Raw genomic sequence first — 14,192 nt, forward strand, 5'->3', positions numbered from 1 at the left:
TTGAACAGACTGGTTTCCAAATCCATCCCCAACCGTAGGACCGATGGCCTCGTTAGGGAAGAATCTGAAGAATCTTTATTCAGTGCCGTCATCGTCGCCGCCGAAGCCAAGATGATAAACAGCCTAAAAATCTAGACTACAAAAAGATAAAAACGATTCATGCACATGGATTCGATGACCCCCCCCTATCACCGACGGCCGGGGGCGTCGGCGGAGGGGGCTGAAAGAGGGCCTCTCCTGGTAGGGAGGGTTCCGGCCGCCAGGAGAGAAAAACAAGGATTGTGTATTTCCCGTTCCTCGTCGTCACCCCCATCCCTCGTACGTAGTAGTACGTACACATTCGCTTCGCTGTATGCTGCGCCGTACGCGGGTGGGTGGGTGCCGAGCGGCAACGAATCTAGGCGAGGCTAGCGGGGGAGCTGTTACCCCATCCACGTCATCCCGGTACCGGTTCCAGCACCAGCGGCCACCGGCCAGGCTGATCCCCTCGGCCGGCCTAGGCTATCCCGAGCGGTACCCTGGCCTGGCCCGCCCCGCCACACAACCGAGGCGGAGGGCGTGCTAACGGACCAGCGGCGCCGCACGCCACGTTGCCTGCCCCTTTTCTAACCCCTGCACTACACGGTATACATGCCCCCGCCCCCGCCCGGGCTGTTGAGGAGGTGGAAGCCAGCCGAGAGAAACAGAGCGCAGCCGAGCGAGCCTGCCCGCGGCCTGCGAGAATGGACTCCTCCGCGGTGGCGGTGGCGGCGCCGCTGCTGGAGGCCGGCGGCAAGGAGATGCGGCACCTGGGCCGCACCGCGCACAACATGTCCTCCTCCTCGCTCCGCAAGAAGTCTGACACCTCGCTCGTCCGCAAGGTGCCCTGCGCCGCGCTCCGCGGCTTCCTCTCCACCCTCCAGGAGGTGCTCTTCGGCACCAAGCTCTTCGTCCTCTTCCCCGCCGTCCTCCTCGCCGTCGTCGCCAGATACATGCGCTTCGGCCAGGTACGCCCCCTTCTTTCCTTCCCTGTAACCTCCTCCTCCAATCTCACCGGCCCTTCAGCGCCTGCTTCCACCTGATTTCCGTGTTTATCTATCCCAGTTTCACCTAATCGTAGCTAGTGTTTGGTAGTACTGTCGTTAACTTAGCTGCTCTTTTCTGCTTGTTTATCGATCGAACCTCTTTGATTCCGATTGCTTCCTCCGTTATCGCAATTGGATCGGATCATATATGTTATGTGCAGGGGCAATTGGTTTGCTCTGTGGTTGTGTGTTAAGCTTACATGTGCCTATCCAACATAAAACACACATTACATTTTCATCACCCTATGAGTATTAGGGTCATACATCGGTTTCAGTGCCGTGCCTTTTCGCGTAGAAAGATCTCGCATTCTCCTCTGCTTTTGTCACATCAACCCAGGAACGCCTAGCTAACAGACGTAATTAGGGACGATTGGTTTGCTCTCTGATCAACCGCTCTATGTAAAACCTGCATGTGCCTTGTCTACAACATACTGTAAAACAAGCATCCTGAACATTTTCATCACCACCATAAAAATATATCTTATTCTCCTCTGCCCACCGCTAACTAACTCCTGCATTTAGTATTACCTTATTAGTCCTTAGATTAATAGTTCGACAGGGCGTTGCACAAACATGTGAAGAGAGAGAGAGAGAGAGAGAGAGCGAGCTAGAGCTGTGGCCAATGCATTCATAGTCCCATACTAAGTTTTCTTATTGATTTCCATTAAAGAAACCGCCAACATAACTATTCACAGCAATTACTACTAGTATATGTTTATGAGAAGAATGGAATGATGGTGATTTGATTTACATATTATTTTGGAGAAAGATTTGATTTACGACGAGCTGTTTACATGTGAGTGACCCCATACCGGCATGTGGGCTAGGCCTCAAACCCCAACCACTAATCAAAATTGACGCGTTACAGATGGAATCGTGGGATGGAATAAGCCGCGACTAATATGCCCCGGCTCTGCGAATCACATGCACATTCTTGCCCTCCACCACCACCCATGTCGCCCATGTCGGTCCATCAACATCCATGCCCCTCTGCACCTCACATCCACCTCCCTAATGCCACTGCTAGTGTAGTATATTATCCATCCATGATCCATCCAGCGATGGCAGCCATTAATCTCGCCCCTGGGCTCACTGCACATGCAGCAACAATGATATAGGATTAGCAGTACTCTACTAAGTTAACAACGTGGTCATCAGGTGAATCCTGTCCGTACGTAGGCTCCACTGCGCTAGCAGTTCTCTGAGACAATCCTGCGGCTGATCGGCGAGAGCTCAGCTCAAACACGAACACGGGCCGTTTCCACTGTGGGATTCCTCTGGACAAAGCAGAGGTTGATGCCCTTGTAGTACCGCCTTCTCTTGTCATTTTACCAAAGGTTTCAGTCCGGCATGTGACTCCTACGTCTTCTCAGCTCTCACTGTCGTGCCGGTGCTGCAGAGAACACGTGAGACACACCAGGACTGAGGACTGCCTATGTTTTTAGTTTGTACCAACATATTCCAAGCTGTACCATGTTCAAAAATCTGGCCGATTAAACAGGGACAGTGATATTTTCGAGGCTGAAAGCAATAGGACAGGAAGAGCATATGGATCCCGAATATTCTTCACCGTTTGTCCATCTTTTCGGACACTTGCTATATCTTTCCTAATGCTGAGCTCATGCAGGTGTGGCTCTTCGTGCTTAGCTTAATCGGGCTAATTCCTCTTGCGGAGCGACTCAGTTTCCTGACGGAGTAAGCTTCTCTGCTCATCGTCATAGCGTGTTCGGTTCGGCGTCACCTTCTTTATTATGTCGCTGACAAAGCTTGCACTCTGTTCTTTGTGTTATTTTGATTGATCACAGACAGATCGCTTTCTACACCGGTCCCACTGGTAAGAGTTGTTGATCTCGAAACGTCAAATCATTCTAAGTTTCTAACCAACCTACAACTTGGACGTCATGTGGTTATCTACCTGAACTGCAGTCGGTGGACTGTTGAATGCGACATTCGGCAACGTCACCGAGGTTATCATCGCGCTATTCGCCCTGAGGGAGGGCAAGATAACGGTGGTGAAATGCTCCCTGCTCGGCTCCATCTTGTCCAACTTGCTGCTTGTCCTCGGCACCTCCCTCTTTTTTGGTGGGCTTGCCAACCTCGGTGTCGAGCAGCCATATGACAGAGTAACCAACTCGGCTATCTACTTCGTACTACTGTTATGCTGTTTAAGATTGCACGAATTTGTCATGACGCATGAACGACGATATGGCTTTCATTTGTGCAGAAGCAAGCAGATGTCAGCACAGGGCTTCTGATTCTTGGTGTGCTATGCCAATCGATGCCGCTGATGCTGAGGTATGCAGTAAGCGCTGGTGAGCATGCAGTAAACTCCGACGATTCAGGATTGGTGCTATCCCGGGCGTGCAGCGTTCTCATGATCCTGGCCTATGGAGCCTACCTTTACTTCCAGCTGAAGACGCATCGCCAGCTCTTTGAGCCACAGGAGGTGTGTAATATTTGGCTTAGTGCTGATCAGATACCAGAATAAATTATTACCATGCATATAACTAGTTGTTTAATGACAAAATGATTAGGTTGAAGATGATGGTGATGATTTGGTGTCTGAAGATGAGGCGGTACTGGGATTTACAAGTGCGATGGTTTGGCTAGCGGTCATGACTGTGATAACCGCCTTACTGTCGGAGTATGTCGTGAGCACAATTGAGGTATGCAGCACCATGCCATGTTCATGTTGGCCAAGTTTGGATGGGAGTTCTGAAGAAACTTCCTCTGTAATTTTACTCTGAGCTAACCTACAGCGCAGGTAACAAATTTTTTTTGGGAACAAATTTTGCAGGCGGCCTCAAAATCCTGGGAACTATCAGTGAGCTTCATTAGCATCATCTTGATTCCGATTGTTGGGAATGCAGCAGAGCATGCTGGGGCAATAATATTTGCTTTTAAGAACAAGCTGGTAAGTAGCATCAGAAGTTCAGAACCCGTGCATACTCACTGAAATGCCGTGGAGCGATAAGTAACACGAAATCCGTTCTATTTTGTTGTTGTTGTAACAGGACATCACCCTCGGAGTATCTCTGGGGTCAGCTACGCAGATTTCCATGTTTGTGGTCTGTATTAACTGACCTCTCGACATTGTTATCTTCATATGGTCTTGCCTTTGTCTCTTTCCTGATGGAACTGAACTGTTGTAGGTGCCACTGAGTGTCCTTGTGGCTTGGGTCATGGGGGTTCCAATGGATCTTGATTTCAACCTGCTAGAGACCGGTTCTTTGTTCCTGGCAATATTAGTGACAAGCTTCACCCTCCAGGTAATTTACGTTTCTGTTTCGCATTGCCACGTGCGTGCGTCGAGCCAACCTATGTTCTGTCGGTGTTTCTGGCATTGCTGTCAACATCATTGTACTTAGCAACTCATTCAGTGAAGGAATTGTTCGTGTGTTGCGCAGGACGGATCGTCGCATTATCTGAAGGGACTGCTTCTCCTCCTTTGCTACGCCGTGATCGGCGTGTGCTTTTTTGTCCTGAGACGACGTTCAGGTAGGGGTTGTACACTCCCTCCCATTTTCTGTTCAACACATCTGCAACTACTCATTGTTTCTTAACATTTGTTATGTTTCGATGACAGCTGACGGAAGCAACTAATCTGGCTCAGCCTAGCAGATCGGCTTAGTCCAGAGTGCCGGTGATTGAGTTGCAGATCGTGAAGATAAGAGAAGAAGGTAGTAGAGCACCTCCCTGGGCAGATGAGCGTGCATGAGGCAGCAGCTAAGCCAAGCAGTAGGGCCTGCCTGCCTGCGTGTAAGATTGTAGATCGAGACTAGTGTTGGCTAAATCAGGTGTGTTTATGGTCATCGCAGGCCTGTAAATTAATCGAGTTTAATGTATCCATTAGTGCACCTAAAAGGCTATGGTAGCTACGGAGGTAATTAAGGCAGGAGCAGGACAAGCATGATTCAAAAAAAAAAAAAGCAGGACAAGCAGCCACAGTGAAAAACACACACTGCTTTGCCTCCACCGTGTCGAGCGGTGGGGAACGAACCATCAACGCCAGGGGAGTTCGTCTAGGAGAAATGCCTGGGTGCTGCCGTTTGCAGCTCCACAGATCACATCTCGCGCCAACCGCTACCACCCTGTCCCAGTGTCCGGTGCATGTTCCGTCGACTAGACCGTGTGTGTGTGTAGTAGGGGCTTCTTGAGCAAAATCCTCCAAGCGCACTTGGGCACACTTGGGCCACCCTCATCGATCAGTTTGCATTGTCCATATTATAATGTTTTTCCCATCATGCTTGGGGCACCCTAACTTGGCTATCTATTTTCCCATCATGCTTGGGGCACCAAGTTAACAATCTAGAACTGCCCCCGCGTCGCTCCCGCAAGGGCGACTCGGGCGGCGTAACCCTAGCCCGCCGCCGGCCCTTTCCCTCACCTCTCCTCTCCCTCATCGCTACCGGAGGTGGCCGCCGGCTCGCCGCTCGGCCGCCGGTGAAGGTGGCGGCGAGGATCTGGCCACCCTGTTCTTCCTCGGGGGGCTTTGGATCCATGGTGGTGGCCCCGGCTGGTGGAACGACGCCGGGTCTGCGGTGATCGGTGCTCGTTGGTGCTGGCCGTTCTTCCTCGGCCACGGGGGCGGCGACAGGTGGCGGCTGTGGTGCGAGCGTCTCGGCGGCGCCCGATCCAGATCTGAAGGCCTCCGTCTACTTCAACCAGGGCTGCCTTCGATGGTCCTACTTTGGGCGGCCTTTGTCGCCGGAGTTGTACCTGTTTGGCGGCTGGAGGTGGGAGGTGGCTCCGGAGAAATCCGAGGCCAGCAATGCTGGCCACGACGGCGGCGACGCCCGAGGGCGTCGTACCCTTCTTGTAGGCACCGTCCAGGTTACCTCCTTCCCCTCCTCCTTCCACCCAGTTCGTATGCCGGGCGAAAGCCCTAATCCTTGCCGGATCGAGCGACAGCGGCGCTCCGGGCGTCGTCACCCTCTTGGGGGTGTCGTTCGTGGTGAGCTTGAGGTGGATGTGATGCTTTGGTTGCTTGGCGGCGGTTGGTGGCGTGGTCGGAGTTCGTCTGGTGGCGGTGCGTTGGCGCTCTGCCGCCTATGTGCTCAACCTCGGAGTCCTTCTTCCACGGTGCTTGGTCTTCAGCAGCCTTGCCGTACTCGGCGGAGCGGTGCTTCATCTCACACATTGATGGCGGCGGTTATCGGCGGCATGGCGTTGTGGAGACTCGGCGTCCGATGCGCGGGATGGACTCACGCAGGAGGAGGTAACTGTCTGGCGTCATGGTGACGTCGATGGCTGAGTGGCCAGACAAGGTAGATGCCTCAATATGATATGAAGACGGACCTGTGGAAGATGGCGACGACGACACACGAGTGTGTCTGACTGGATTGTGCCCCAGACCCGGTATGTGGCTCGGCTGGGGCTTTCGGCTTTTGATGTTAGGCTTCGGTGAGTGGTCTGAGTGGCCCAGGTAGCACCCCTTCATCGTATGGATAGGAGTAGCGGCATATGTTGCCAAGATGGTGGATTCATGCATATTGTTGTAATACTTTGTAAGGTCCTCGAGAATAATCAATAAAGTGACCATATGCATCTCCCAGATGCAGAAGCCGGGGGTCATCCTCCTTTTCTAAAAAAAAACCAAGTTAACAATCTAAGATGTTGCTAGAAATTAGTTCACATTGAAAATCATGTACTGTGTGAAAGAGAAAAGTTTACCATGAGTTGGTAAGCGCTAGTAGAATTTCTTACCGGAATAACCAGTACACAACTTTAGTATTATAGCCAAATTACTTCATCCGTTTTAAAATAAGTGTCTTGAGCTTAGTACGAATTTGTACTAAATTTAATATAAAGTTGAGACACTTATTTTAGGACAAAGAAAATAAATTACAAGTGGATGGAAAAGAGGAGAAGCGGGTTGGGCCACTAAGACAAAACCCCGTTGCAAGTGCTCGCCGTCAAAACTGTTAGCACCAGAACCCAAACGATAGTTATAAGCAGAGTAGTATCGGCAAAAGGACGACATAGAACATCTCACCGGGCTTCAAACCATAGTGACGTAGAACATCTTAGCGGGCTTCAAACCATAGTGAGTTAACCTTGACACCCAAAACACCAAACTAAATGCAGAGCCGAAAGATGAGCACTTGGAACATCCTGGATCATAAGCCTCCGAAGTTTTGCAGAACAATCAGCCAAAGACGACACCACTTGCAGCACCCTCTCTGCAGTACAACCTCAAAAGAAGCTCTATCTTCAACCTTCAACAGTTCTGCCCCAGTACAACGTGAAGGAACACTCCTAAGGGGTGCGAAATATTGATGCTCGGTTCCCTCATCACTAAGAAATTCTTCCAAGGTGCCGTTCCTGAAATCCAAGCCATTGTCTCTTCTAATTGCCAAGATTAGCTTATCGAACGTGCGTTGGGCTTGACAAAATCCACAAATGTCACTTTCAGCTCGTCCTTGGACTTGAGAAAGTACACTCATGTATATATTGAGAAATCATCAACAATGATTAAACCATGCTTCTTCTCTCAAGGCTGATGGCCCAAAGGGATCCACATGAAGGAAGCACTAGAGGCCTTGATGTTGACATGATACCCTTGGGAGTATGCTTTGCTTGATATTGCTTTCCGGCTATGAATGCACCACGCATACAATCTTTCTCAAAAGAAGCATCTGTTAGTCCAAGAATGTGCTCACCATTTAGGAGATATTTGAAATTTCTCATGCCGGCGTATGCTAGCCGGCGATGCCATAACCACCCCTTGTCGGCCTTGGGCATTAGAAAAATGATCTGGTAGAACAAATACCTTGTCGCCATCAAGCACAACTGGTTTTTTCTCTTTATCGTATTACTTTCAGTAATTTACTTTCGGTTAAGTTATCTATATGGTGATTGTTCATCGGTGATTTGGTTGTTCATCTACCTCATGCAATTCTATCCGTGTTGAGATCATGTTATGCTTCATGTTACTCACGTGATGCTTAAGATAGTTTCTCTGTTGTTCGCTTGATTTTCATTTGTAGCTACATTGTCATTCTTCTGTTATTAGCTCTGATGAATATCTGGCAATAGAATTATTTAGTTTTTCCTAGTAGTCTTTTTTCTTAAGTAATTTATCTTCTAATAGAACTGCGTCTTGTTGAGTTATTTCTATTGTGTTGTGCTGAGAATTTTGATGTTTCAAAAGGAAATTTAGATCTCTCATTCATCCAGTCTAGTCTATATACTTAGATCCTACACACAATGTTTTCCTCTCAGGTCCCAAATAAATTCTACTCTTTTTTTGACTTGGAACCACTGGATTCCATTACTCAACTAGCACAGCAACATCGCTGGCCATAATCTGCTAGGTTAGTCTTGGCACATGAGAGCATGACCTTTTTGGGCTAGACTTGTACATGGGTTTTGGTTAGGCCTTTTGGCTTTCAACTTTTGGCAAGTAGGCTATGAAGATATATGACCCAAGCAAATCCTTTGCAAATCCACAATGATCCACTCTTTCTTTTAAGGAGGAAGACCCCCGGCCTCTGTTGGAAATATTAGCACTTTTCCGATTAGACTTATCCATGAGTTAACAGTAAGCATGGCATGAAAGGTATGCATCTCATAGCGATACCTAAGCATACTAGCACGTACAGAAAATAGAATCGAACCTTCTATGAGCAGCACATATACGGCTAGCATAAGTACGAGTAAACGAGGGATGAATAGATCATACCCTTCGGTTGGCCAGGCCAACGCGACGGCTGCAGCAGCAGCCCCGGCGTCGTCCGTGGCCTTCTTCTTAGCGGCAGCGTCGTCAGCCATGGTGTCGAAGCAGAGGAAGTAGTGGAAGTAGAGGCGAACGGAGTTGGGGACGGATCGGGAGCAGTCGCGTCAAGACGCTCCCCAAAAACCTTATTGCCGTTCTCCCGGGCAGGATCTCGAACGACAGGGTTCCGGAGGCACCTGCTCTCCCGAGTCGGCCCACTCCCGGCAAGGGAGTCGACGAATACGCGGGTCGCACCCCCGGCAAGGGAGTTGACGAATCCCGGCAGCGACTCGTTAATTAATCCCTGATTAATTAATTCATTCCTGAGCGGCAAAAATAAGCTTCGGCTCGGCTCATTCCCGCAACCCGCAGCCCGGTGAGGCGTGGCGTGGCGTGGCGTGGCGTGGCGTGGCGAGGCGGGCGGCGGAGGAGGAGGAGCGCGCGTGTACCACTCCTCTTCCCAAGCTCCCAATGGCAAGTGGTAGAGCAGCCCTTATAAAGGGGTCTCAACTCTCCTCAACTAGCAAGGTGGGACTAAACTTCCCACCACCTGCCATCTCATACATGGGCCTCAAGATTAACCAGGGATTAGTGTCTTATATGGGCCTAAGCCCATCCATAATCCAACAATCCCCCACCAGATCTCGAGGCACATAAGTTTGTCAACTGTTCCAAACAATGTTTGATATACTAGAATTTTCAGTGGAGACTGTTAAGTTGAACTTCCACCTAGAGCAACAAGATTAGACTTCTTCACAACTGAACAATGGACTATGCCTTGAATTGTCAGTTTGGCATGCATAAGTTTCGCCTATTGTCAGTTGATACGTGGCTGCCGAAGGCTAAACCCCACGGGTAGAGCCTATTAGTCATACTCCGTACCTTCTCATGAGCTTACTAGAGATTATCCAATCTCATAGACTGTGACAAGCAGTCGGGCTCACATAGGTGTGTTCCTCTAAAGAATGCTCTGTAGGTTAGCATCTTTCTTACACAAGCTTTGGAACACATTAAGACAAAAGTCATCCTGCCTTACAGAATTGAGAGTATTGTGTATCTCCAACAGAGTGGGTGAATTAAGGATACTCTCCTCAGTTGACCGCTGGATTGTTTTCCCAGGTCCTAATTCACGGGATCTCCGATCACATAGGTTGGGTTACCCCCATGGCAACTTACGTGGATCTCATACCCATCTCTCTCGATGCATTTTCTATCACAATCCGTGATAGCCCTTTCGTAAAAGGGTCTGCCAGATTCTTAGCCATCTGGATATAATCCAACGCTATTACTCCGGAGTTTCTTGATTTTCTGACAGATTTCAATCTTCTTCTTATGTGCTTTGTGGATTTCATGTTGTCCTTTGAACTCTTAGCCTTGGCAATCACTGTTTGATTGTCACAGTTCATAAGGACAACCGGCACTGGTTTATCAACCACCGGCAAATCCATCAAAAACTCTCGAAGCCATCCCGCTTCGACGCATGATGTGTCTAATGATGTGAGTTCTGCTTCCATAGTCGATCTGGTTAAGATCGTCTGCTTGCAAGACTTCCAGGAAACAACACCACCACCAAGTGTGAAGACATGTCCACTTGTGGCTTTCATCTCATCAGCATCAGATATCCAATTCGAATCACTATACCCCTCAAGTACCATCGGGTACCCAGAATAGTGAATTCCATAGTTCGCAGTACCTTGCAAATAACACATCACTCGCTCAACAGCATGCCAGTGCACATCTCTCGGATTGGAAACAAACCGGCTCAGTTTGCACAAAGCAAATGAGATGTCAGGACGAGTAGCACATGCTAGGTACATCAGTGAACCAACCACTTGAGAATATCTCAATTGATCTACAGCCGTGCCTTCGAACTTTTGAATCCGCACGCTAGGATCATATGGTGTTGCAGAAGGTTTGCAGTCCGAATATCCAAAACGGCTCAAAATCTTCTCAACATAGTGGGATTGCAAAAGTGTAATTCCACCCTCAGATTTTCTCAGTAGCTTGATGTTCAGGATAACATCAGCCACACCCAGGTCCTTCATCTCAAAGATGTGATATAGAAAAGACTTGACCTCCTCGATGACCTTGAGGTGGGTCCCAAATATCAGTATGTCATCGACATACAGACACAGTATAACTCCTTCGCCCCCACCATAGCGATAGTATACACATTTGTCAGCTTCGTTCACAACAAAGCCAACAGATGTCAGAGTAGTGTTGAACTTCTCATGCCATTGCTTAGGCGCTTGTTTCAGGCCATACAAAGATTTCACTAGCTTACACACCTTTTCCTTCCTGACCATTTACTACAAAGCCATCCGGTTGTTGTATGTAAATTTCCTCGTCTAGCTCTCCGTTAAGGAAAGCCGTCTTAACATCCATCTGATGAACGAGAATACCATGTGAGGCAGCCAAAGCGAGTAACACTCGAATGGTTGTCAGTCTAGCCACAGGTGAATAAGTGTCAAATAAATCCTCTTCTTCTTTCTGGGTATAACCCTTGGCCACAAGCCTAGCCTTGTACTTCTCAACAGTACCATCGGCCCTAAGCTTCCTTTTGAACACCCACTTACATCCTAATGGTCGACAACCATAAGGACGATCAGTGATCTCCCATGTCCCGTTAGCCAAGATGGAATCCATCTCACTACAGACCGCATCCTTCCAGTAGTCAGCATCCGGAGATGCATAAGCTTCTGAAATGGAGCTGGGAGTATCATCATCCATGAGGTACACGAGGAAATCATCACCAAAGGACTTTGTAGTCCTCTGTCTCTTGCTCCTAACAGGAGCTTCCTCGTCATCCTCCATGGAACTCTTATCACTTTTATGTTCATAATATTCCATCGGAATAGCAGGTTCAGGAGTCTCATCAGATTCTAGTCTAGAATTGCTTTGCATATCTCTCATGGGGAAAATATCCTCAAAGAATGTAGCATCCCTAGACTCTATAATTGTACCAACCTTCTGGTCAGGTACCTCAGATTTCACCACTAGAAATCTATACCCAACGCTATGCTTGGCATAGCCAAGAAAAACATAGTCCACGGTCTTTGGTCCCAACTTGCGCTTTTTGATTATCGGCACATTGACTTTCGCCAAACAGCCCCAAGTGCGCAAGTAAGAGAGTGTAGTTCTTTTCTTTTCCCATTGCTCATAGGGTGTAGTCTCATTATCCTTTGTGGGAACTTTATTCAGGACATGACAAGATGTCAATACAGCCTCCCCCCACCATGCCTTGGATAAACCCGATGTATCTAACATGGCGTTAACCAAATCAGTTAGAGTACGATTTTTCCGTTCGGCAACCCCGTTTGACTGGGGTGAGTAGGGAGGCGTCCTCTCATGAATAATACCATGTTCCGCACAGAATAAATCAAACTCATTAGAAAAGTACTCTCCACCATGACTAGACCGGACTCGTTTTATTTTCTTCTCAAGTTGGTTCTCAACTTCAGCCTTATAGACTTTAAAGTAGTGTAGAGCCTCATCCTTAGTATTTAACAAATACACATAGCAGAATCTAGTGGAATCATCAATCAGAGTCATGAAGTATTTCTTTCCACTTTTAGTCAACACACCATTCATCTCACAGAGATCTGAATGTATGAGCTCTAGAGGTGCTAGGTGTCTCTCCTTCGCAGGCTTGTGAGGCTTACGAGGTTGCTTAGCTTGCACACACGCATGGCACTTAGAGCCTTTGGCTAAAGTGAAACTCGGGATTAAATCCATCTTAACTAGCCGCGTCATACAACCAAAATTTATGTGACAATGACGTGAATGTCAAACCTCAGATTCGTTCACATTAGAATGAATTTGGTTCACGACTTTATTACAGAAATCCTCCAGGGAAAGGCGAAACAAACCACCACAATCATATCCTTTTCCAACAAATAGTCCATACCGAGATACGACTACTTTGTTAGACTCAAATACTAACTCAAATCCTTCTTTACATAGAAGGGAGCCACTAACGAGATTATTCTTTATAGCAGGGACATGCTGCATGTTCTTCAGTTGCACGATCTTTCTCGAAGTAAACTTCAGATCTACCGTGCCAACACCATGAACAGAAGCATGCGAGCCATTCCCCATCAGGACGGAACAATCTCGTGCGACCTGGTAGGAAGAAAACAAAGACACATCAGCACACACATGAATATTGGCCCCAGTGTCAATCCGCCAATCGGTGGACTGACAAACTGAAAGTATGGTAAACAGATTACCATACCCAGATGTCGCATCATTGTTGCTCAGAGTGACATTCACAGACTTGGAGTCCTGTGCTGGCTTCTTGTACTTGTTTGGGCACTTGTTTGCCCAATGTTCATCTGAACCACAAGTAAAGCAGCCATCTCTCTTTTTGTCTTTCTTCTTACCCTTCTTCTTAAAGGTAGTATTCTGCTGGGCAGAGCTCTTTCCCTTGAACTTGTGGAAGTTCTTCTGCACCACATTGGCGCTAGAAGAACCCTTTGCCCCTTTCATGTGTGAGTCCTTTGTTCTCGAGTTCTGCTCAACACTGAGATGACCAATGACATCCTCAACAGAGAATTCATGTCTCAAGTGCTTGAGAGAAGTAGCAAAGTTCCTCCAACTAGGAGGGAGTTTTGCAATAATGCAACCCGCGACAAACTTGTCCGGTAACTCACACTTCAAGAGCTCCAGCTCCTTAGCAATGCACTATATCTCATGAGCCTGGTCCAATACAGAATGGTTATCAACCATCCTGTAATCGTGGAACTGCTCCATGGCATACAACTCACTGCCAGCATCAGTTGCGCCGAATTTGACTTCGAGCGCATCCCACAAGTTTTTGGCAACGCCCATATGAATATAGGCGTCAACCAACTTGTCTCCAATCACACTCAGAACTGCTCCCAGAAAGATTGTAGCTGCCTCCCTAAACGCCTTCTCCTGTTCAGGATCAATCGTTTCTGTGAGGGACACACCACTAACCCAGAACACGTTCATCGCTGTGAGCCACAAGGTGGTCCTAGTCTGCCAACGCTTAAAATGCGTCCCGGTAAACTTTTCCAGTTTCAGAGTAGCAGCAAAGCCTTGAATCGAAAAGTGTCTAAAATAAGGTTTTTGGATTGTTGGAAATATTAGCACTTTTTCGATTAGACTTATCCACGAGTTAACAGTAAGCATGGCATGAAAGGTATGCACCTCATAGCGATACCTAAGCATACTAGCACATACAGAACATAGTATCGAACCTTCTATGAGCAGCACATATACGGCTAGCATAAGTACGAGTAAACAAGGGATGAAGAGATAATACCCTCTGGTTGGCCAGGCCAACGCGGCGGCTGCAGCAGTAGCCTCGGCATCGTCCGTGGCCTTCTTCTTAGCGGCGGCGCCGTCGGCCATGGTGTCGAAGCAGAGGAAGTAGTGGAAGCAGAGGC

The 14,192-nt window shown here is 48.2% G+C and overlaps 1 protein-coding gene across 1 annotated transcript; it reads left to right on the top strand.

Moving 5' to 3' along the window:
* The first annotated feature begins 583 nt into the window (after positions 1–583).
* Positions 584–4,928, top strand: LOC125539629 (vacuolar cation/proton exchanger 1b). The gene is made up of 11 exons (XM_048703127.2): positions 584–986; positions 2,692–2,759; positions 2,870–2,898; positions 2,991–3,187; positions 3,289–3,510; positions 3,599–3,730; positions 3,862–3,978; positions 4,079–4,132; positions 4,217–4,333; positions 4,472–4,562; positions 4,651–4,928. The coding sequence occupies exons 1-11, from the start codon at positions 723–725 to the stop codon at positions 4,665–4,667; spliced, it is 1,308 nt and encodes a 435-aa protein (XP_048559084.1). The 5' UTR covers positions 584–722; the 3' UTR covers positions 4,668–4,928.
* The last annotated feature ends 9,264 nt before the right edge of the window (positions 4,929–14,192 follow it).

Source organism: Triticum urartu, chromosome 2A, assembly GCF_056163025.1.
Source record: "Triticum urartu cultivar PI428250 chromosome 2A, HENAU_Tu73, whole genome shotgun sequence".
Taxonomy (NCBI): domain Eukaryota; kingdom Viridiplantae; phylum Streptophyta; class Magnoliopsida; order Poales; family Poaceae; genus Triticum; species Triticum urartu.